Source organism: Ctenopharyngodon idella, chromosome 11 (assembly GCF_019924925.1).
Source record: "Ctenopharyngodon idella isolate HZGC_01 chromosome 11, HZGC01, whole genome shotgun sequence".
Taxonomy (NCBI): Eukaryota; Metazoa; Chordata; class Actinopteri; order Cypriniformes; family Xenocyprididae; genus Ctenopharyngodon; species Ctenopharyngodon idella.
Window position 1 is genome coordinate 17,539,329 of NC_067230.1, and position 25,341 is coordinate 17,564,669.

Consider the following 25,341-nt stretch of genomic DNA (forward strand, 5'->3'; position numbering starts at 1 on the left):
GTCCAAAAAACATGTTAGTGAGTGAAGTTTGTGAATGAACCTTAGCAGCTGTAACTGTTATTCTTCCAGGCTCTGGAAACGAATCTGTTCGGGGAGTGTGGAGAGGAGAAGCGCTGATGTTGGGCTGGACACAGGGCCTGTCTTTGTGCTGGAGAGTGAATGATGAATGCTCTCTAGACGGCTCGACTTCACTGTTCAGCTGCATCTTTCCTCGCGTGTTTGGTGTGGTAAAGTTATAAATACTGCTTTAAACATCCTGAACCTCACAAGAGCCGCAATTCAGACCTCTCATACTGTTATTCTGAGCATGTTAGGTCACATGACTTCATCTCTGTTATTTGATTGGTGCATCCTCCACACTGGACGGCCTGTACTGTTTGTTGATGTTAAACAAAGCTGTCAAAATTAATCTAATATATGATTTTTAACTTTAACTAATGTAGGGCTATGCATTAAAAATATAGCCTATATGCATAATACATGCATTAAAAATGTTAAATAATGAGTGAATTCAAAGAAATGTGTTTTTATGTCTGTGTAACGACTTGAAATGACGTTCCCTTCGGCTGACGTCACTGAGCTCTTATTTTTAACCCCTAAATGTTTAAAGAGTTTAAAAGTTGACAAAACGAACTCTATATGTGCATTTAACATTAAGATAATAAATGCATTTACAATATATATATATGCATTAAAAGGTTAAATAATGAGTGAAATCAGAGAAATACTGTGATGTTTATTTTCTTTGTTTAACCGTTTCTGAATCGACTTTCCGCTGACGTCACTGAGCTCTTATTTTTAACCCCTAAATGCTCGTGAAACAATGTAACAGTGTTTAAAAGTTGACAAAGTGAATATGTGCATTGAGCATTAAGATGGGTGATGTATTTGTGTGTAAATCAGTAGAGCAGATGGTGTTTGTTTGTTTGCGGCGGCGCGTGTTTACAGTCGTGAGTTCGTGTTTATGTTCACATCTGCAGCTCTGTGTGCGTGTGCAAGTTTTCATGCGTTTCTGTTTGTCTTTGGCTCATTTTGTTTGTGTGGGCGAGAGAGTTTAACAGAGCCTCGTCCGAATGCGACCCGAGCAGCAGATTCAGTTCCCGGCAGATATTACGCATAAATACGTGATTACAAAATTATGTGTTCAGTTACCTTGCATCATTATGGAAGCACATTTACACCACATAAGAGAAAAAATAAATCATAATTATGACATAAAAATTCTGAATTATGTAACAGAACGTCATTTTATTACATAACTTTGACTTTTTAAGTCATAACTGAGGTTTAGTAAAGCATGATTTGTCCTTCCGTGCGTCACTGATACTCTCAGACGGGCTGAAGGACGGATACGGTTCCACCGGACATCACGGGAGTCTCTCTGTGGTTCGACCGATTCAATTAAACACTGTAAATAATTGAAGCGATGGTGAAACAGAAGCAGGGCCTCATGGGACGCAGATGACATCATCAGTTCAAGCGAGGGGAAATGGACACCGCTGTGAGCGGAGACTGACGTCCTCAATATATCCCACAAAAACACTCCTGATTGATGAAATGTGAAGTTCACAGGAAAAACACGGTGATCAGGAAACAAATCCTGGTTACAGTTTAAAGTCAGGAATTAAATCTGGATTCTTAATTCATGTTTTGTTTTGTTTTTTTTTTACAAAGAAAATGTGTTTAAAAAAATCTATTTTTATAATAATCATAAAATAATTAATTTATTTGTATTATTATTTATATGATATTTAGACAAATAATTTATTGTGTTTTATAATTTAATACAATTAATAATTTATAATATGATTAAAAACTTTATTCTTTTATAAAGAAAATGTGTAAAAATCTAGTTATTTTTATAATAATAAAATAATTATTTAATCTATATTATTATTTATATAATATTAAGTAAAAACATAATTTATTGTAATTTTTATATTTTTATACTTTAATAAAATTAATAATTTATAATATGATTAGTTATTTGTATAATACTTATAAAATCATTATTTATTTGTATTATTATTTTTAAAACATTTTATTGTATTTTTAATATTTTTTATAATTTAATAAAATTGATCATAATAAATAAAAAGCACAATTACATACCATTTTAAAGTCAATAATTAAATCTAGATAAATATAATTTAAAAGTTTATTAGTATGTTTAGAAAAAGCTCGTTATTTTTATAATAAATAATTTATTTGTATTATTATTTTAATAACAAATATTTGATTGTATTTTTTATATTTTTTATAATAATTTACAGTAATTTCAGAGATGTTTGGTGGAAATGTTTGCAAACACTTTCCCATGATTCCCCAGGACGCCGTGGCTTCGACACACGGGTGACGGTTGCGAGCGCTCATGACTTCCACACGGCTCAGATCATGTGACGCTCCACTGACAGCGTCTGGACCGTTAATGGATCAGGAACGCACTCAAAATCTCCTGTCTGACCTCATTTTCTTCCCAGTGTTATCCTTTATTTTTCTTTCTCTCTGGTTCACATGATCTCAGTAAAGCGGGGTGAAGGGTCAAGAGGTCAGACGCGGTCACCTGGTGATCAGACCAGCATGTCTTTATAAATGCAGCCACAATATTAAATTAAGTAGATAAAGGTACTCTTAATATAAGTAATAAAACAAAAAAGTTCTTTCCAAACTGGATTCTCATAATAGTGATTCACATTTTGCTCCAATCCAAAACTATGCAGCCACACACAGAAACACACACACACACACACACACCAAATATACATTAACAGCCTCCATTTTCAGCTCAGTTAATGTTGTCCATTAGCTCTTCTCATTATCTCCAGCTCTCAGAGCAGGAGAAGCTTCCTCTGTTCTCCGTCAGGATCACGTCAGCACACTGAGAGCTCTTCTGAAGCTTCATGAGATCCTCCACTTCAACACCGGACTGCAGTCTGAGATCATCTGGAGCAGCAGCGCCATCTACAGATCTGATGCTGGAGCAGGTCAGGATTTACAAGGCATGAAACTGGATTTTGTGGATATAATAATTAATACATTTTTCTGTCTGTTTTCTCCTTGTGTTTCTGCAGATCATTATTGAGTGATTTACAGAGTCACATTCACATGAACCGACGCTGAACCTGACAACGCTAATGTGTGTCTGTGTGAGTGTGTGTGTATATGTGTGTGAGTGTCTGTGTGTGTATGTGTGTATATTTGAAAGCTTGTCATCTATTTTTATTATACAGGTGCATCTCAATAAATTAGAATGTCGTGTAAAAGTTCATTTATTTCAGTAATTCAACTCAAATTGTGGAACTCGTGTATTAAATAAATTCAATGCACACAGACTGAAGTACTTTAAGTCTTTGGTTCTTTTAATTGTGATGATTTTGGCTCACATTTAACAAAAACCCACCAATTCACGATCTCAATAAATTAGAATACTTCATAAGATCAATAAAAAAAGGATATTTTAAACAGAAATGTCAGGCTTCTGAAAAGTATGTTCATTTCTATGCACTCAACACTTGGTTGGGGCTCCTTCTGCATGAATTACTGCATCAGTGCGGCGTGGCATGGATCAGCCTGTGGCACTGCTCAGGTGTAATGAAGCCCAGGTTGCTTTGATAGCGGCCTTCAGCTCATCTGCATTGTTGGGTCTGGTGTCTCTCATCTTCCTCTTGACTATAGATTCTCTATGGGCTTCAGGTCAGGCGAGTTTGCTGGCCAATCAAGCACAGTAACACCATGGTCATTGAACCAGCTTTTGGTACCTTTGGCAGTGTGGACAGGTGCCAAATCCTGCTGGAAAATGAAATCAGCATCTCCATAAAGCTTGTCAGCAGAAGGAAGCATGAAGTGCTCTAAAATGTCCTGGTAGATGGCTGCGTTGACTGTGGACTTCAGAAAACACAGTGGACCAACACCAGCAGATGACATGGCAGCCCAAATCATCACTGACTGTGGAAACTTCACACTGGACTTCAAGCAACATGGTTTCTGTGCCTCTCCACTCTTCCTCCAGACTCTGGGACCTTGATTTCCAAATGAAATGCAAAATTTACTTTCATCTGAAAAGAGGACTTTGGACCACTGAGCAACAGTTCTTCTTCTCCTTAGCCCAGGTAAGACACTTGTCTTTGTTCAGAAGTGGCTTGTTGTGACAGTTGTAGCCCATTTCCTGAAGACGTCTGTGTGTGGTGGCTCTTGATGCACTGACTCCAGCTTCAGTCCACTCCTTTTGAAGCTCTCCTAAGTTCTTAAATCGGCTTCGGCTAACAATCTTCTCAAGCCTGCGGTCGTTCCTTTCACTTGTACACCTTTTCCCACCACACTTTTTCCTTCCGGCCATCTTTCCATGAATATGCTTTGGCACAGCTCTGTGAACAGCCAGCTCTTTCAGCAGTGACCCTCTGTGGCTTACCCTCATTGTAGAGGGTCTTGATGACCGTCTTCTGGACAACTGTCAAGTCAGCAGACTTCCCCATGACTGCTGTTGGGATTACTGACCTAAACCCAGTATTTATACCCTGAGAATGGTCATTTAATAGAACTTGAAATTAAATATTCTAATAATTTGCGATACTGATTTTTTGATTTTGATGAGCAGCAAGCTGTAATCATCAAGATGAAAACAAAAAATATTTTACTTTATGTCTAATAAATCTAGAATATATTTAAGTTTTACTTTTTGAATTAAATTACAGGAAAGAAATGATATTCTAATTTATTAAGATATACCTGTATACTTATTTATAAAATAATACATTTATTTTTATTATACAAACTATTGTAATATACAAGTTATATAGTATATTAATATGCATAACAGCTATATTACTATATAAAAGATATATAAAATGAAAAAATATTAAAAATGTGATAGCCTATAGTAATGTTTACTTCAAAAAATGTAAAAATCTAGTTTATTGTTGTCAATCATCATCAGATCATCTGCAGTGATTAATGTAAAGTGAACATGGTTTTATTAATATTTGTCATTAAACAGTAAAATCCCCTCATTCTGAAGGGTGAAAGGCGTATGAACACTCTTGATGATGATGATGATGATCACGCTCTTCTTCATGATGTTGTTTGCTGATGAACGGATCAGACGTCAGGAAGCTCTTCCCGCGTTTACATCATCCACACTGAACGTCTCATTTCAGCCCCGATCACATTAAATAATCATGTGCTCTTTTTATGGACCTCCAGGGAAGGTTATGAAATATTCATTCATCTGCTACACATGAGATTCACTTTAAGAGCGCACATCTGTGGTCACCTGACCCGCTCTCACAGGATCAGTGATGTCACCGTCTTTCCCAAATAACACGAGTGAATTATTAATGTGTCCTGCTGTCCTCCACAGACACGAGCCAGTGTGTGTCGGGGTCAGAGGTCACCTTATAATTCTTTTTGTTGTTGTTGCAAAATGTATATTTGGGTACATGCTGCTTTTCTGACATAAACGAGTCAATAGTGAAGTTCGCTCTTCTTCAGAAGGATCTGTGTGTCTGCAGAAGAACAACGAGCTTCATTAACTTTAGAGTCTGAATTTAAAAGCTGCTGTTAATGATCAAACGCAGCATTAACCAGAGAATAACAGAGTCAAAGACCTTCACATTTACATCAGCAAAACACCCTATCTATCTATCTATAGCTTGATTAATATTCAAGAAATGCTCTATTGTCACAAACCACTGAAATTTTGATCATGACAATCTTGTGTAATGAAGTTATATTGTTGTGCAGAAAATCATTTGCTTTAGAGTAGAAAACACTCTTCAGAGGGAATATATACTCAGATTTAATCTTTGTCTGAAAAACAGCCTGAGAGAAGTGTTTCTGTTATCAGACATCATACTAATCTCCATCCTACAGGCATCCGCAGTAATCCAGCACAGCTAAATAATCCTCATTACCAAAATGAGACGCACAAATTTAATTGACCTCTCTGCTCGTATAAAGTGAATTCACTCCTAAATCTTTAAATATGCCCACAGGAGAAACACCAGAGTCACTGATCTCTGACAGCACAAGAGCGCCACCTGCAGGCTGCAGCTTTCATCTGAGCTCGAACTGGTAAAATTCTACACAATGAAACTTAGGACACATTTTCAAAACTCATCCCACAGTTCTCCTGCCATCAGCAGTTCATTTCAGATTTGGGTTATTGACGAATAAGGTGTAAAAAAAACATAATGGAGTTTTATTAAGTGTAAACAATGAGATTATGTGGTTTTTATAATCAATTAACACTGATTTTGTCAGTTTTTACAAGATGGACAAAATTTGTCACCAAACAAGTCACTCAGTTTAACCAAAATTTTGGTTTTACCGAATGACGATATTTTCAAACAATGCTAACAGGCTGATATCTAGCTAGCTAGCAAAAGGACAATCAAACATTTTATATTTAGTACAAGTTTCTTAAATATTACAACATTTTCCATGTTTTATAGCGGTTGTACCGAATGACCTGATGTTTCGGGACATGCGTATGAGCAAGTGAAAATATGAATTTATCAAATAGTTAAAGCAAAGTAACTAAATCTCTCTTATGATCATGTGGTCCTTTGCAGGTGTCTGAATGTCGTCACATGATATTGACCACATGACTTGATCCAAAATAGTCCCTTTATATTGGTTACTCCAAATGACAATGAAATTCATTTTTCCAGACATTCTTTCTCATAACAAAGCAACGACTTCTACACATAATTTTGACACCATTTTGCACTATGTTGATATATGATGTTATAAAATCATGCCAGATTAAAAAATATATACATTTATTACATTTTAAGGTATTTTAATCTCAAATGAAATGGCTGTATTGGCCTTTGGACAGTTAAACAGAATGACCTTTTGACACTTCAAAATCTTTAAAATACCTTTATATGTAGCAAAATATAATTAAAACCTTTTGGATTCAATAAAAGAGATCTACTTGTACTACCTTACATACTTTGGATGTCATATCTTTGTTTTTCATTATTAAGGCCTTTTGTTTTTTTGTCCAAATTAAATAAAATGACCCGTCACATCATTGACCCTCATACAAGTCACTTGTCACTTTTGACGGCATTTCATTTTTTAGATTTGGAATATATTTTAATATGGTTTTACTGTGTAAATGTAGCAGATTGTGATCGTACTTCATTTTGAACATGCAAAAAGTAGACATGCAAATTGGCCTGTAGATTCATAGAGGTTTGTTTGTGTGAGAAACTTTAAACTGCAACAGGGAGAAAGGAATTGTTTTATGGACAATACTTTCCTTATAAAACAACTTAAGTTTCGTCTATATCTCTTTAATGGCCATTAAATGCCTCAAGTAAACTTTCGTTGCTTTAGTATTGCACAGACCAATACATCGAAAAATCAAATAAATGCAAGTGCAAAGAGTGCAGCATCAAACATGAACAATATCCTTTATTTTTTTTTTAAATCACCACATGATTAACCAATGAAAGATTGACATTCAGTTTTATTTCTCAGGCACATTTGAGGACGCTTCTGCAGCACATGAATGAACAGACGTCTCCCTCTAGTGACCGATGCACGAATTAAAGAATTTATTACACAGACAATTAAAACATACAATAGAAAAAGAAAAGAATAGTATATCTAAAAAGTTAACACTATATACAAAGACTTAAATATCTCACAGTTCAGTGAAGTAAACGAAGTAACCCACCCCCATCATCTGATCTCATCACCTGTTCTTATATTCCACACAGTGTCCAAACATCTCCTGTGAGGCGTACGTCATGTACAGAAACCCATCTTCATCTTTATGGTCCTTATAGAGCTGAGCCATGGTCACAGACATGCTGGCGATGCCGGAGTTATTGATCAGCAGGTAGAAAGCTTGATTGGGCATCAGGGTCATTCGATTCCTGAGAAAATCAAACCAGACGTGAGGAAAAAACCCACACCGTGAGAAAGTCCTTAAATCCACCCAGGTGACGATCAGCTGACGCCTCTGTTCACTGTACCGTACTACAAACACTACTGCAGTATGAGAATTCTCTGGATCCATGGAATAATACACCATCTATTGCATATTACTTAAGTTTATAGAAATATAATATTTTATTTTTTTATGTACACACAGGGTGAATTCAGATTGGGACACTTTACCATTGAGATGACTGGGAAAAAGTGAACCTGAATTCTCCCTATATGCAAGTGTGCACAAATATTATATTTAAAATAAATAAAAATGTATGTATGTATGTATGTATGTATGTATGTATGTATATATATATATATATATATATATATATATATATATATATATATATATATATATATATATATATATATATATAAAAAAAAATTATGTTTTATGCACAACTGAAATATACTGATTTTAAGATTGTTTGGAGAAATAAAAATTAACCTTCTTAAGACGTTTTAGATTTTTAGACCCCCATTTTTACACAAATTTGATTGACGAAAGTGCTGAAATGTTTTGCTCACCTGATGATGGTGACGAACTGAGTCATAGTGAGTTCTTGAGGCACGAGGAACTTTGTTTTATCCAGAGGGGGCAAATATTTCTCTCTTTGATATCGCTCAATAATCACCTGAAATAAACATAATTTAACGCAAACAACCAGTAACAGAAGAACTACACACAGAAATGGGCTTTTCCTACCGGGATTTTAGTCGGAAACTTGGTTCTGATTCCCGCCACCTCGTGTTTCCTCGTAGCTGATCCGTGATCAATATTAAAAAAATCAAAGATAACTTTTAAATTTGACAGTTTGTCAACAGATCATCTAGTGTTTGTATGATATAAAGACACATACCTAAACTCTTCCTCTGTTTGAAAGGTTTGGGATGTTGAGTTTTCTCAAATGGAGGCATGTTGAGTCGCTCCACTGACCTGCGCACTAATTGCTGGCGAAGCGCACTAACACTAATTAAATAGTGCGCCGGCGGTGACGTCACGGGTCATGCGCGCTGCAACTTTACCAGCATAAATCCAAAAAAAAAAATTCAATCCACAAGAAGAGTTAAAAAATAATACTACAGATACAAAATGTTGATGTGTTCCAGCTGTTGGGTTGTTTTAATATAAATCTTTTTGTCTATACACATGCTAATGTGTATAATAATACACATTCCTACAATGTTGCAGGTAAATGAGGGTCTGAAAGGATCTTTGTGTTGTTCACGGGTTTCACCTTCTCAGGGTGTGTGTAAAACAGAGCTTAGTATTGTAGTGTTGTGTAACAGTTCGTGCATGACATGACATGACCACTTAAATGAATCCATTGTGAAATTATGTTGCATTTTGTTGACTTGATTATGTAATGTTAATACATGCATTTTATATTACCTGCCTTCTTTCATTTACTACTATATTGTTGTTTATTTGCATATCGCTTATTTTATTTGTAGTAAAATTGTGTGTTTAAAATCTACAAAACTGTGTTTTTGTTAGTCTTTATTTTGCTTGTGTTCTGGTGTGTATTTTGAGGATTGCTAACCGCTATCAATACACAATAACTCTGAAACTGAGAACATTTGGCAGAAAAAAAGAATAAAACGCATCCGAACTACAAGTCCCAGCATGCTCAGCGCATTCATCTCTGATTGGCTATTCACAGTGCAAATTGTTTGTTCTGTCCAATCAGAGCGCTTCGTGCTCGCAGCGATCTGTTGACCTGATTGTGGGCGTGAGATGAGCGGAAACCAGCGTTGTGAAGTGCGAGTCATTTGACCGAATCGGTTCGTTCGAACGGTTCGGTTCTTTAGAGGCATATTCAAACATCCGCGCATTTATCATGGACTTTTTGTTGTTTTATAAATATGTGATTAGTGCTTTTTTCACAAGATTCATAAATTTAGTGCATTCACGGCATTTATAGGTCATTTTATCTCCAATTATGTTTTTGATAGATAAATATTATCATATGTTGTGTTTGTTTTCAACACGTCAAATTAATTTTTTGGGTAAAAAAAAAGCATTTTAAAGCATTTTCTAATTCCTATATAAATATTATAAAAGTAGCTTTTTATGATTGCATTAATTGAGAGACTATATGAGCTGATATAAAGCAGTGTTATTATACTTAAAACTAAAACTAAAACATTTTTGTTGATAAAATAAATAATATAAACATTAACTGAAATAAAAAAATCGTAAAACTTTGATCTACTAAAATAACTAAAACTAAAAAAAAAACTTTAACTAAAATATAAAAATAAAAGTATAAATATGGTGAAAATCCTCACATAATATGCTAACATATACATGCATAATTTTCAATATAATTAAAATAAAATGTGATATAAACGTTATATAAATAAAAAATAATATTTTAGTGATGTATAACACATGTCAGTTAATCAATTTTTATTTATATAGCACTTTTCCAAACAAATCAATGCAGTTTAAAGTGCTTTACAGGCAAGAACAAGCAAATCACGCGATAAATAAACGATTAATATTAATAAACGAGTACTTTTTCTATTAAAAAATCTATTAAAATTCAAACTAAAACGGAATGTTTGCTGATCGGTTCGACAGGATCAGTTCAGCGAGTCGGCTCAGAAGAACGATTCATTCGCGAATCGAATACAACTAGCGGAAACGTCATGAAGTGACAGCAGCAGCAGCAGCAGCTCGCGGTGAGTCGAGCTCCGCAGCCGCCCGTTTCCCTTCGAGCACCGAGGCGGATATTGCAGCGGAGAGAGAGAGAGAGCGATCGGACGAAATCTAGTGTCCGTGTGGTCGATCAGACCTCCGATTCCCGGCCTAGCCATGGACGAGCAGGCGGGCCCCGGTGTGTTCTTCAACAACAATAACAACTCGGTCCTTCCCGGCGGAGCGAAAGCGCCACAACCGGGCGACGGCGGGGAGACGGCCCGCGCTCAGTACAGTATTCCGGGGATTTTACACTTTCTGCAGCACGAGTGGGCCCGTTTCGAGGTGGAACGAGCGCAATGGGAGGTGGAGCGGGCCGAACTGCAGGTAACGCGCCTATTGTGACCGTTATTTTCTGAGGTGTTTTGAACACTGTGCGCCAAAAGTCACAATCAGACATTTGTGGGCTTGTTTTTCTCTCGCTGACGTTACACGCGCGCGCGCGCACACACAACCCTGTACATTCAACGCAGCAGCACAAAAACTTGAGTTTCTCTCCTCTGTACAGTAACTCGATCCTTTTTCTCTACAGCAAGAGATCTGCGTTCTTTACTGCGACTGAAGCGAACAGGGAAAATATCATTTCTTAATCTTGCTATGAAATATTGGCCAGGATGTGTTCTTGACAGGAATTCTGCATGCACATTTTTTAAATTCCTGACTTGCACTGCGATTCTAAAAAAAAACCTTCATGTAGAATAATTATAAATTTAGCTTTTTCATCCTTTTGCATAAAAAATAAAGCCTGTTTGTATCACAATTAAGATATTTTTGCATAAATATATATATATATATATATATATAAATATAATATAATGTATGAACAGAATCACTTTCAGGATTGAACACAGATGATCTAATAGGAATCATCGTAAAGAGATTTAAAATGGAAGCATCCCAACATTAATTGTCTTGAAAATAATGTCAAAATGCAAAAATGGCCCTAAAATCACGCTTCATTTCTTATTTTCGACTGTGAGATGGAGTGAAAATGTGACCGATATTTCTGTTCCTGTGAGTTTGTTCCTCTGATTTCTCGTGATGATGTCACAGTTGGAGTCAGTGGCTGCGGTGACATCATCAGTCTGTCACCGTCTGCCTGCTTTATCTGCATAACTGAGGAAGGTGTATCATCACAACTATGAGGAAGTCCTTAAACGCTGAACACTCCTTTGTCTGGCTGGTGACTATCTAGTGTACACTGCCTTATTGTCTATGATATTGACCTGCAGACCATCTCGCGTCCTTGATCTTCAGTGGTAGAGGCTGAACTTCTGCGTACCCTTGTGCAATGTCATGCTTTACTACCTGTAAGTCCTTGACGCACACTTCTCTGTGATTGAGATGAGATATTTAGACCTAAAGGGCAGCGATTGATTAATGAATGCTGTGGGAATGTCTTTGGCATTTATGGACCGTTTACCCGGACGTCCGTATAGTCGCATTTTATTATGCATGTTGAATGAAGGACAAACCAGAAAGTGCAAGTGGAAACTGCCGGCCATGTGACGGGGATTTCAGTACTAGGAAAATTAATGATATTGTAAAACAATAGAAGAAAGATATGAGTTTTACAGGTGTTTAAATGCATCAGTACGATATTTTTCAACTCGAGGTTTATTATTTTACCTTATAAAATCTGGTAAAAGCTTCTCTTTTTTTAAGTTTCAAAGTCTCAAAATACCCCACAGATCATTTATTATAGCTTGTCAAATTTGCCCCTATTTGGGTGTGAGCAAAAACACGCCGTTTTTGTGTGTGTCCCTTTAAATGCAAATGAGCTGCTGCTCCCCGCCCCCTTTCCAGAAGAGGGTGGAGCTTTAACAGCTCAACAACAACAAAGCTGGAGAATCTCACGCAGCCAAAATGAGGATTGTCAGTAACGGTGTTCAGCCTTACATTGTTCAAACCGGAGTTGACACTGATGGAGAGACTCAGGAAGAAGTTACAACTTTTAGACGTTTCTGAATGGTTAGTGGATAAATTTATGTAGTTGCTGTGGAGTTGATTCAACTCATCGACTAGCATGAGCCGTCATGTTAATCTTTTGTGTTGAATTGACCCTCGTTTGTGAAGCAGTCCGGCGTAAAATGACGGCATGTCAACAACACTCTACTACAACAACTCTTCCTCTTCCCTAAAGCAGCCCAACATGGCCCCGCCCCCTTTGTTGTGTGTTCTCAGGAGCGGGGTTTATGTAAATTTTAGGGTTTGTGATGTCACTATCCCGTGAAGAAGCTCGTTGTAGTCCCTACCAGCCTTAAAAAGCGATTTCTGTAAAAGAAAATATCTCCTTTTGCATTGAACTTTGAGTGTCGTAACTTTGCAGATGTTGTTTATGATCAAACAGCAACATTACACACTAACTGAAGTTAAAAAAGTCAAATCATAATCAACCACCACTTTAATGTCTTTCTATCAGAACAGCAAAAAAGACTTTGTGGTTTCTGAATAAATGCACTTACTCAATCTCTGCTACAATATGATCACAAACAATATAATGGAGATTCATGTTTGCATAAATATCGCGGATGCTTAAATAAACAAGAGAAGCAGAAATCGTGATCACTATTAAAGGGGTCATGATGAATTACATTTTCCCTGTTCTTTTGACATGTAAGAGGTTGTTGTACTATAAAAATATCTGTTTCAGAACTAAAAACTTCCTAATTAGTCCAAAAACGGCTTTTATTGAATGACCCGTTTCAGCTTTTGTCACATTATTACATCACAGTGCAACAAAAGACCGCCTCTGCAGAAGAAGATCGACGCCCACTTCTACATCATCGCCACCGATTCGCACATTTCATGTAGTAGTATATACGAACACAGGATTACTCCCGCAACAAAACCTAAGGATTACAAGATGTTTTGAAGTGCCGAGTTGTGGAAAAACACAAGCCATCCTTCTGATCCTAACATTAATAAAGCGTGGATGAACTTTATTTTTAACAAAGTTCCAGTCAGATAGCATCAGCAAGACACCGTTTGTTCGTTCGCTTTATTTTACTGCAGATTCACTTTTAATCATGACACTTTTTGACTGTTTTAATGTCAGGCGGTACAACCAAATAGTTGTATACTGTAGTTGTACCACCTGACTTGGAAAGTGAACCAACCTACCCATACTTTAAATGAGCAGTTTTTACCAGTATTTGAGAGAGATTTACGAAGAATTTTCACTCTCCTCTAGATGATGCATTATCATGTTTACTGTTATTACCTTGACAATTCATAATAAAAGTCCCATGTTTGCAGTTGTGCCACCCTGACATTCAAGTTTTTCAATTATATCAACAGCTTTAAAGCTACTGATACTCATAAAATTTGTTTATATGAAAGGTTTCAAACCTAAAATGGTGCCATAGTCTTTAGTTTGTAATTTTTTTTATTATTAAGACACCATTTTTCTCTGCCATCACTAATATAATGTAATAATCACCTCGCAAACACATAAGAAAAAAATATAAATAAAGATGATTAATTACCAAATTCTTTGTGTTTGTCTTCGGAATAGGCGAAAATCGAAAGTTTTCAAAACACTCCCAAACGTGTAATAGCGCGGACGGTGAAAATAATTTTAATATGCAAAACAGTTACCCAATCACAGCAGTGGGCGTTAACTTCCAAGTCTTGACTGCGGCCCGCCCATCAAAACTGAGAAGGTCAAAAATAGCTTATGACTTCTAAATCAGGATGTTTTTGCCTGCATTTGTCAGTCATGTTTGATATCGGCACTATTGTGGAAGGACTGAAATCATAACATTGTACATTTGTATTTCAGCATGCACTTAAAGTACGGATGCATTTGACATCCCTAGAAGGCAGCGTCTCGATGAGGAGATCCTGACGGGTGTTTGGTTTCTTTCGTAACCAGCGTGCCTTTCATAGCTCTGTGTGGGCGCCGGCGTGTAGGAGAGGCCGTCATATGTTGAAATCGCCCTCCGGCACCTTGACAATCAATTGAAAGGAATATAATTCTCTCCTTTTGCATGTAGGCTCCTGCTACCTGAAGTAAGAGACGTGGCGGTGTGAAATTAAAGGCCATTAGCATCACAAACGAGTGTGCCAGAGTGTGTAGGCAGCGCTGCTGTTGGAGTGATGCTGGGAAACAGGACCGAACAGAAGAGTTTTATGAGCTGATGTTGGTGACTCATACTGCTGATGCTCGGCTTTCTCTCTCTCTCTCTCCGCTTGCGTCGTGCCCTCGGCTGTGAAACGGGAATGCCAGGCTTGACCAGAGAGGGATGTTGATCGTGTAAGCTGGAGTTTGACCAGTCCTGACTCACATCAGCGCTTCAGTGATGGGTCAGGATGGTCAAGTAGACTAGTCTGTTCTTGTGGTTCTGTTTTAAGCTTTAATATTTTTACTGAAGGAGATTTATAGGCAGTGAATTCGTGATGGTGTTATTTTAATATTTGTTTTTAGTAATATTGTTTTTTTTTTGTTTTAGTTGTTTTAGTACATCTAGTTAAAGGATTAGTTCACTTCAGAATTAAAACACCTCCATGTCATCCCATCCCATGTCTTTCTTTCTTCAGTCGAAAAGAAATTGAGGAAAACATTCCAGGATTTTTCTCCATATAGTGGACTTCAGGTTGAAGGTCCAAATGTCAGTTTCAGTGCAGCTTCAAAGAGCTCTACATGATCCCAGACGAGGAATAAGAGTCTTATCTAGACAAACCATCGGCCATTTTCTAAAAAAAAATAAACATTTATATACTTTTTAACCACAAATGCTCGTCTTGCACTGCTCTGAGATGCTCCACGCATTATGTAATCATGTTGGAAAGGTCAAGCGTGACGTAGGGCTGAAATGGAAGAAACTTGCTTTTTGTTTTTTCTTCTCTTTTGCACTTTTACTATGATTATTTACATCCTTTGTGCTTCTGCATTGCGTTGGATGATGTTGACATGTTTTTATTTGTTTGTAGTGATGGAGGCCACAACATTTGAATCCAGGTGTCACATGGAGAACGTAATGTTCTCAGAGTTTCAGGAACTGTGTTTTGACTGCCATAGTCAGTGTGTGTGTGTGTGTGTGTGTGTTTTGACTGGGAAAGGCAGTGATGTCAGACCAGCATGTGACTCTCCGTCCAGCCGTGAGTAACACCGTCTGATGTTCTCACTCTCATTGGTAGGTTTGAGTTCACATGAGCGTCTGCTTTGGTCATTTCTCACAGATGTAAACATTGCACATTTTCCTACACTTTGCATTTACAATCACCCTGTTTTCCCTATTTTCTGGCATCCGTTGCAGTTTTCAGAAGGCAGCTCTTGCTGTGTTTCTCGCTCTTTTGTGGACAGTGTCGACAGGACAGTTTCAGGAGTAAATAATTGATCCAGGTCTGGGTTTCCCTGCGCTCTTGTTGGGTTTGCGTATGCCGGTGCGCGTCGGAGCGTGTGAATGCGTGGCCATCTGTGTGTGCCATCTGAGCTGCCGCGCGGAGGAGACCTGTTAGAACGGCCGGTCGGAGTCGGCGCTCTCAGGTTTCCTCGCCGTGTGTTGGGCGTGGAGGTGCAGGAAGTTTCCCACTGGCTTCAAGTTGGGTTTGACATAAGCTGCTTGACTCATGAACTCAGTCAATCACAAATGCCCTTATTTCCTGTTAAACAGCTCTAGTAGTGCACTAATCTTCCCATAATCTGCTTGCTTGGCTTATTCCTGACAAACTCTTAATTCATCTACTTTGATTTCCAGCTAATAACCAATTAACTCTCAGCTCGGTCCAGATTAGAGTTAACTTAAACTAAAACTATTTCTGGTAATTGAAATAAAGCTGAAAATAAAATAAAGTATAGATATAAATATTAGATGTAAAACTAACTAAAAACAAAAATTAGACATGTTGCCTTGGCAATAAACTGAAACAATAAATAAATAAAATAAAGCTGAAATAAAATATAAATTAAACCTAAATAGTAATATAAAAAAAAAACTAATAAAATGACAAAATTGCTAAAAAATCAAACTAAAATTAAAATGAAAATAAAGAACTACAACTGAACTAAATCTAAAGTTGAAATAAAATTAAATTAAGTTCACCAAAAAATGAAAATAATGTCATTTATTACTCACCCTCATGTCGTTCCACACCCGTAAGACCTTCGTTCATCTTCAGAACACAAATTAAGATATTTTTGATGAAATCCGATGGCTCAGTGAGGCCTCCATAGCCAGCAATGACATTTCCTCTCTCAAGATCCATTAATGTACTAAAATCATATTTAAATCAGTTCATGTGAGTACAGCGGTTCAATATTAATATTATAAAGCCACGAGAATATTTTTGGTGTGCCAAAAAAACTAAATAACGACTTATATAGTGATGGCCGATTTCAAAACACTGCTTCATGAAGCTTCGGAGTGTTATGAATCAGCGGTTCGGAGCGCCAAAGTCACGTGATTTCAGCAGTTTGCCGGTTTGACACGCGATCCGAATCATGATTCGACACAAAAGATTCATAATGCTCCGAAGTTTTAATATTAATTGAGTAATAAATGACATTATTTTCATTTTTGGGTGAACTAACCCTTTAAACTTCAATAGCAATAATTGAAATAAAATATAAATATTAAATGAAAAACTTAAAGTAAGCAGAAATTACATGTTGCTTGACAATAAACTGAAATAAGTTGAAGCACTAAAACTACTTGAAATAACTGAAAACTAAATTGAAATAACAATAAATTAAACTTAAATAGTAATATATTTACAAAAATAAAATAAAAAATTACAAAATTACTATAAATTAAGCTAAAATTAAAATGGAAAAACTAAATCTAAAACTGAAATAAAACCAAATGAATCCTCAATAATAATATTTAAAAAAACAACCTAATAAAAATGACAAAAGCACAAAATTACAAATTAAAATTAAATTAAAATGAAAGCTGAAAATATAAAAATAAAAGTTCAATCAAAATACTACATAAATAATACTGAAATGACACTGGCTCTGTGTTTTCGTTCTCCTCCTGAGAAAAGTGAGTGTCCTGTAAGAACCAGTACATCAGCTTTAGGTCCCAACATGCTCCAGTAACGCCACCCTTCGTGCTTGTGTTCATGGCTCACGGCCTGTAAAAGCAAGTCTGTCCTTGTATGTGAAGGTATGCACACCTGCCTGTTGTGTGAGGTAAACGCCCTGCATCGCTCCTCCTGACAGATCACTGTCACATGCATAAAAGAGAGAGCGTTGAGCAGGGCGTATGGTCACAATTTACCATCCCAGACTGAGCTAACAACACAATAGTTGTGTCCCAGATGACGTATACTCTTTAACATAACTATTGAGTGCATGAAGTGTCCATCATGCCACGCTTAATAAGTGCATCATGCTGGTATTTGAAGTGCACTTCTCTTCTGAACTTTTAGTATGAACACACTCCTGTTTATCCCATATTATCCACTTTATTTTAACATAAGAGCAGCACGGTCATTTGTAACTTCAATGTGCGAGACTTCCGGCGTCATTCGCCACAAAATCAGCCTGTTATGTTGCTTATAAGGTGAATAAATGCTAGGGCTAGGTAAAAAATATCAATTACTTGATTTTAATCGATTCTCTTTTTATGAACCGATAATGATTCTTAAATCCCAAGAACTGATCTTTAGTCTGTGCAGTTTTCAGTTGTTGAATGAACAACACTTTGTAGCCCCTCTCATCCAGTAAATAGCAATAAATGTTGAGCTTTGTTACTTTTGATGTGAAACAAAGTCTCAGATTTTAAATTCTGACCATTTTATTGTAAAATTCAAATGATAAACTCCATTTTGGTGCTCTTTAATGTGTGGTGACAGATCATGAACCGATCATCTCTCCCTCTTTACTAGTTGTTACAGCACCAAATAAACATGAATGAACATCAGAAGGTATGTTGAAAGATTCAGAACAACTTACTGAAATGAATCATGTCTCATGTAATCGATCAATCAGTGTTTCAACCGCTGAAAGATGTCAATAAAACAGCATGTTTACATGCACACCAGTAAGCTGATAACGCAAGTAAACCACGTTTACATTAATAAATCGGGTTATTTCCCTGTAAGTGACGTCAAAAATAATAATTTGCGTATCTGACTCTGAAACTATATTCTCTCGTGCAGTTACAGATGCAGCGTTTTGACTGAATTATTCTGTTTCTGCTGCTGTATCAATACCAACCCTAAAAAATGCCATATAATACGCAAATCGGGATGCACCTAATAATAAACTTAAATATTTGGTAAAATGGACCACTTTTAATTAGAATTAATTAAGTGGAATTTTCAGTATTACTGGAAAGGAAATATAAGCATATTTATATTTTATCAGTATTTATTTTTCTTTTTACTGAGATTATTGCAGTGCATTCTGGTATTAAGTCAAAAGATGCATGTGATGCTTTACAATTTGAGAGAAATGAGGCGTCGTGTTCCAGGCCTGTTTTGTGAGGGTCATGTGACCCACTCACTGAACTTTTGTGACTCACGCGTTTGAGCCGATTTTGGGACCTGTGCTGTTTTGAGCTGTGAAAATCAGAGCAGGGATGAGTGTGTGAGACGGTGGAATAAAACACATCTGCCTTCATCATACTCACAGAAACCTTCACATCTGAACCGTCACTTGCTGTTTGTCAGATGACACACGTGTGGTTACATGTGCTAATTTTCCGATTTCAGATTCTGAAAGTTCTGTTTATATAAACACTAAACTAATCTGAATCACATATTCTGTAAGTGCAAACACACTTAGATTAAATAGTGTTCACTAAAGGGACCTTATTGTAAAGTGTTTCCAAATTTGAGATGTAAATAAACAGGCATGTTCGTAAGATGTATGTAATTGTGAACATCATCAGTGCATCACGACACAAGATATTTTACAAACCAGTTTAGAAAATGGTCAAATTTAAGTGCGATGATATTATTTCAGGTCTACACCACCTCTTTCAATAAGGTCAATTGAAATTGAATTTAGATCCAGCTGAGTCAGATCGACTGACGTGTTTAAGTCACCTTTTCTTGAATCAACTACATAAATTTATCCACTAACCATTCAGAAACGTCTAAAAGTTGTAACTTCTTCCTGAGTCTCTCCATCAGTGTCGACTCCGGTTTGAACAATGTAAGGCTGAACACCGTCGTCATTTTGGCTGCGTGAGATTCTCCAGCTTTGTTGTTGTTGAGCGACCGAAGCGTGAGATGTTAAAGCTCCACCCTCTTCTGGAAAGGGGGCGGGAGCAGCAGCTCATTTGCATTTAAAGGGACACACACAAAAACGGCATGTTTTTGCTCACACCCAAATAGGGGCAAATTTGACAAGCTATAATAAATGATCTGTGGGGTATTTTGAGATGAAACTTCACAGACACATTCTGGGGACACCAGAGACTTATATTACATCTTGTGAAAGGAGCATTATAGGTCCCCTTTAACTAGTGTTAACTAGTATTTGGTAAGTGTCTCCACTGACCACTTTGAGACATGAGGTGTAAATAAACAGACATGTTCGTAATTGTAAACATTATCAGCGCATCACAATTCACAAAATGGTTGGATTCAAGTGTTTACATGCTGTTGATGGGATTATTTCGGATTGATTGAGGTGTTTAAGTCACCTTTATTTATATAGCGCTTTATTACAATACAGATTCTTCAGTGTTTACATAAAGGCTTTTCAGTCCGATTATCTGGACGCACGAGCTGTGATTGCTGGAGGCTTTAGGACAGATATCTGTTTCCCATGAGGTATAGAGAGCAGTGGGTGAGTCTGTTAGTCACATGATCACACAGGACAGAAGAACGTTTAGTACTGACCCAAATTCATGTCGTCGTGTCTAACAGCAGAGTATTTTCATTATTATACTTTGCCTTTAACATCAGGATTGTGATCCTTTAAATGCTGCACCAATTCTAATGATCTTTTCTTTATAAAAATGTGACTTTGCCTCTCTAAGAAAACCAGCGCTAATCTCCATATTTAGAAATTCTGTTTGCTTCAAAATAGCTCATCTATATTTCACGAAACCTGATTTCTGTCCTGTAGGGTGTAATGCATGTGGGCGCTCTACTAAACCAAACGCCGTTCATCCTATAAGTGTTGATCTGAATTGCTAAATGATGGTTCAGGCGTTGGTGAAGCTGCGTTTGTGTTGGACATGTTCAAAGGGAGGATGACACACTGTTAATCCTCCCACTCGTTCCTGACGCACAACACCTGCCCTCGGGGAGCGCGCACATAAATCCATACCGCCGTTTTAGAGTACATACTCACTGTTTAGACGGCAGAGACCATTAACTGGCCCTCTAAGTAGTGCAGGTTCTGTGGAGCAGACACATTAGAGGATATCCTGTGAGTTTGCCGTACTGGGATCCAAATTAGCGTCTATTTTGGGCGAGCGAGCTGTGTGTGTGCTGTCTCTCTCTCTCTCTCTCTCTCTCTCTCTCCGGATGGGAACCCTGAGCCAGCAGATCAGGGCGACCTCATTCATTCAGAACTCTGTCGGTGTTTTACAGGGACTCTCCTGCTGTCTGATTGACTCATTGTGTTTATTTCTTTAGGCTCAGATCTGATCATGTAAATGAGGCTCAGCGGCAGATTAGACCACAATGTTTTTAAGCTTTTACCTGCCGATTTCAACTTGTCCTCATCAGATTAACTCATGATGGAGCCCACGGGACCGTTTGGTGCTTTTACGGTCATGTCCACGCCTGTCTAGGGCCCTGTGAAATCTGTTCTTTTCCCCCAGTTTCATTTTATTTTCTTCCAAATTCTATTTTATCTGTTTTACTTCTTCTGGATTCTGTTTTTTTTTAATGGTTAAATTATTTTTTTAGTGTTCAAAAAGCCTTATTTATGTTCTAAAGGCCTTATTTAAATCCAAAATCCATTTGATCTGATTTTCTTTTTGTGGATTTTTTTTTTATTTATTTTTTTTACATTTTAATGATTAACTTAAATTTTAGTGATCAAAAAGCATGACTAATTTATTGAAATCATTAACCACAATTTATTAAAAGTTTAACAAAAATTAAATTAAGGCCTATTTAAATTAAATTAAGTTTTATTTTTTACCAAATTCTGTTTTATTTTTTCTATTTTACTTTTTCTGTATTCCTTTTTTTTCACATTATAAAGGTTAAATTACATTCCAGTAATCAAAAAGCATGTTTAATTAATTGAAATCATGAAACTTGTACAATTTAACAAAAATTTATTAAAAGTTTATCAATATTTTAATGAAATCCAGGCCGTATGAAATCCATTTTAGTGTTTTCCAAATTCTGTTTTATCTGATTTACTTTTTCTGAATTCCTTTTTTGAGTGTTTTTTTGTTTGTTTGTTAAATTTTAGTGAACAAAATCATGTCTAATTAATTGAAATCATTAACAAAAATTCATTAAAAGTTTAACAAAAATTAAATTAAGGCCCTATGAAATCTGTTTTTTTTTTTTTTTAATTTATTTATTTATTTATTTATTTAATAAATTTTAATGGTTACATTTAATTTCAGTAATCAAATGGCATATCTAATCTAATTAATTGAATTCATAAAACTTTAACAACTTAATAATTTATTACAGCTGTAAATGTGTCTCGTCCAATCAGAATCTAGTTTTATAATGTTTGGCAGATTCATTCATTCGATATGAATCATCTGATCTTCTGCTTTGAGTCCATCAAGATCCAAATAAAAACAAAATAATCAAATTGCAGATTGTATAAAAACACATTTCTATTCGTTTTATTTCATTATGGTTTTATTAATATTTTGAACTAGCTTTAATTTTACATTTTTAGTTTTCATGTTAATTTTAGTTTAATTTTTAGGAATTTCATTATGTCCTTTTGTCATTATTAGTTTTTTTTTTATTTTTTTTTTTTAAATATAGCTATTTAGGTTTGATTTATTTTTATTTCAGTTTTTCAGTTTGTTTGTTTTTTAGTTAATAATTTTAGTACTTCAACTTATTTCATTGCCAAGTTAACATTTCTAATTTTCGTTTAGTTTAGGTTTTTTGACTAATGTTTATATTTGATGTTATTTCAGCTTTATTTCAATTCACAGAAATGTTTTTAATAGTGTTAGTTAACCATAATAACCCTGGAATGAACACGAAAGTGCATCGTATCAAACACTCTCCTCTCCTTCCCGTCTCTATTTCCAGTTTCAGAGAAGTATTCCTCGAACGTTTCTCCAGATGACTGTAATCAGGCTCTGAAGCGCTCAGATTTGCTCATGTAGGCGAGATAACGTGTGGATTGGATGCTAATGACTCGTGAGTTTCTCTTTTCTTCGGTCTCTCTTACACATGTGCCGGCTGTCGACCCCAGATCAGAGCTGCTGTGAGTGTTTGAACACACTCAACTTTGGTTCAGAGCGCGGGAGCAGTCATTTCTGACCGCACAAGTAAACCACAGCTCCTCCTCTCAGAGCTTGCTCAAGCAGAATCAAACCGTTGTTGAACACACACTGTTGCTCAACCAGAGGATACGTCGCTCTGAGCTTCTGTGTGTCTCTGTCACGAGAACCAGCAGGTTTTCATGCCTTACACATCTGTCTGTCTGTCTGCAGGTGTCTTGATCATTTTTAAGTGTTAACTGCGATACTGTATTTTAGTGTATATTATTTGCAACAAAAGGTACGATTATGTACAATTTATATATCCTCATTAATTGTTTTGTATTGTATTTTGCAGTGAGAATCTTGTGGTTTAAAATGTAAAATACTGCGTATAATTCTCAATGGCTTCATTTTCTAGTTGATTTGTGTGTTTCGGTGCGTATACGAGGCTGGTTTCATGAGATTCACGCAGTTGTGTGTTGTCTAATCATCTGGTTTTGTAGCTCTTTGTGAAGTTAGCAGTGGTCTGGCGGCGGTGTCTCTCCTCTCGGCCGTGACCTGCTGGTTGTTTGTGTGGTTCTCCAGACCAATCTCTCTCTGATTACGTCTCGCTCCCCGCAGAGGCCCGATTAGCGCTAAGATTCGTCTGTAATCTGCCTGAACTGGTTTCGTCCTCTTAGGTTCTCATTGGTCACAATAGCTTTGTTTCCATCCACATATTTTTATGCACATTTTGGGATATTGCATAAAAAAAAACACTGAATAGAAACACCAAGATGTGAAATAAATTCTAAAAACTGAGGCGGATACGTTTGTTATCTGATAAGAATACGTGCGCATAAACTACGATGGAAACACATTTACTGAATAAATCCCTCATAAACTCATGTGACTTTTCCTCAGCAGAGGCTGTGATTGGATAACTGGACTAACGAGCGGACCAATCACATCGCAGCATCTCAAATGTTGGTTTGGTGTTTCTGAAACGTCTGAGTCAAAGTCTGTCATCAGAATGATTTGGTCCAGAAGCGTCTCACACGATTGTGTTCCCAAACACCAGCATCCGAACGCAAGATCACATGACAGCGTTTATTGTGTTTCGTCTGACGCTCTGAGATGAACTCATTTATGATGGAGGAGAAAAAGAGCCTGATTGAAGCAACTTACAGTTTTATTACTGATATTTTGCACCAGTTTCCCATGAAGTGATGATTAGGCCAATTCCTTGTGTGTAAATATTGGAAATTCATCATATGATGAAAGTTAAATAAGTTGTAAATGTTGTTTTTAAAGTGTGTGACTTTAGTTTTTTTTTTTTTGTTAATATTTTAATTTTAGTTTTAGTCATTTTACTGTTTTTTTTTTTTTTTTTTTGTCATTTTTATTGTTGTTTTATATTGTCTATATAGTTTTAGTTATTTTAGTACTTCAGCTTAAACTAAGCAATGTTTCCTTTACAACTAGAAATCTGAAATCAAATAAGTTTCATTTTTATTTTCATTCAATGTTTATTTTATTTCAAGTCATAAATGTTTTTAATTTTTTTTTAGTTAACGATGATAATCCTGGTGTATCATGCTCGCTTTGAATATTTTTAAATCATTCTGCGATATTCATCAGTAATTTGCATACAAACACACCTGTTTTTAAACACATTTAAATAAGGAAGAACCAGTCAGATGTCAAATCCTCCACAGATCATTGGTCCTTTGAGAAAGGCTCATGATGATGGGAATGTTTCCTGGTCTTCTCCCGCTGTCGACGCGTGATGAATAAAGTTGCTCTGCTCCGTGATGTCAGGCTCCAGCGTTTCCCGCTGTTCGGCAGGCGTGTCAGAGACGCCTCTGGGGAAGCGAGTGGGTCGTGGCGACGTCACTGAACTATTTCTGAATTCACCCGCTTTTCTTTCTCTCTCTCTCTCTCGTGCTCTTAATCTCTCACTTCCTCCGCCAGCGTCGCCCCCCGGGACGGAGATGCTTGTTTAAAGTAAAGGGTACGAGCTGACGAGTCTCCACAGTCACGCTTCGCAACCAGAGAGAGGCTGGAATTATTGAGGTCGTTAAACACACTTGAAGGAAATGCAAATGCATTTTAACGGGTCAGTCCATGATTAGCACCTCGTGTGAACGAGGAATTCTCCCATCATTCCCCACGCCTGTCCTCTTTCTGTGTGAGTCTTTGGCCCAGTTCTTCTTCTGGTCTGGTGTTTTCTGCAGAATCTCATGAATGGATGTGAGACGGAGACTGATTCAGAGTCGAGTGTTTCACTGTTTATCGATCGTCTGATGTACTGTATTTTGTAGAAAATAAGTTGCACCGGGTCAAAATTGCAATATTGAGTCGTGTCTGTGTATAATTCAG

The 25,341-nt window shown here is 36.6% G+C and overlaps 2 protein-coding genes and 1 long non-coding RNA gene across 6 annotated transcripts in view; 2 read left to right on the plus strand and 1 right to left on the minus strand.

The window, feature by feature from the left end:
- The window catches only part of LOC127522891 (uncharacterized), a 52,943-nt gene extending 51,259 nt beyond the window's left edge, over nt 1–1,684 (plus strand). The window contains exon 6 of the long non-coding RNA XR_007932742.1: nt 70–1,684. This is a non-coding gene — a long non-coding RNA (uncharacterized LOC127522891). The remainder of the gene's footprint in view (nt 1–69) is intronic.
- Nucleotides 1,685–7,459: 5,775 nt separating this feature from the next.
- On the minus strand, nt 7,460–8,967 carry map1lc3c (microtubule-associated protein 1 light chain 3 gamma). 2 transcript variants are annotated; one of them, XM_051913234.1, is made up of 4 exons: nt 8,808–8,967; nt 8,654–8,709; nt 8,476–8,582; nt 7,460–7,889 (listed from the first exon to the last, which is right to left on the minus strand). In XM_051913234.1, the coding sequence occupies exons 1-4, from the start codon at nt 8,863–8,865 to the stop codon at nt 7,706–7,708; spliced, it is 405 nt and encodes a 134-aa protein (XP_051769194.1). In that variant the 5' UTR covers nt 8,866–8,967; the 3' UTR covers nt 7,460–7,705. The 2 variants fall into 2 exon arrangements, with proteins under 2 accessions (XP_051769194.1, XP_051769193.1); XM_051913233.1 differs by having other exon boundaries at nt 8,654–8,721; nt 8,808–8,907.
- Nucleotides 8,968–10,582: 1,615 nt separating this feature from the next.
- strn (striatin, calmodulin binding protein) overlaps nt 10,583–25,341 on the plus strand; it is a 40,491-nt gene continuing 25,732 nt past the window's right edge. The window contains exon 1 of one of the 3 annotated variants that reach the window (XM_051913196.1): nt 10,583–10,978. In XM_051913196.1, coding sequence (XP_051769156.1) covers nt 10,769–10,978 — 210 coding nt within the window. In that variant the 5' untranslated portion in view covers nt 10,583–10,768. The remainder of the gene's footprint in view (nt 10,979–25,341) is intronic. The other 2 variants (XM_051913198.1, XM_051913197.1) reach the window with 2 other exon arrangements.

What these genes read in the sequence shown, in the direction of transcription:
- map1lc3c (XM_051913233.1), bottom strand. Translation starts at nt 8,865, where the DNA reads ATGCCTCCATTTGAGAAAACTCAACATCCCAAACCTTTCAAACAGAGG. An exon ending in CAAACAGAGGAAGAGTTTAG is followed by an intron (nt 8,722 to 8,807) that starts GTATGTGTCTTT and finishes TTTTTAATATTG; the next exon opens with ATCACGGATCAGCTACGAGG. An exon ending in AGTTTCCGACTAAAATCCCG is followed by an intron (nt 8,583 to 8,653) that starts GTAGGAAAAGCC and finishes TGTTTATTTCAG; the next exon opens with GTGATTATTGAGCGATATCA.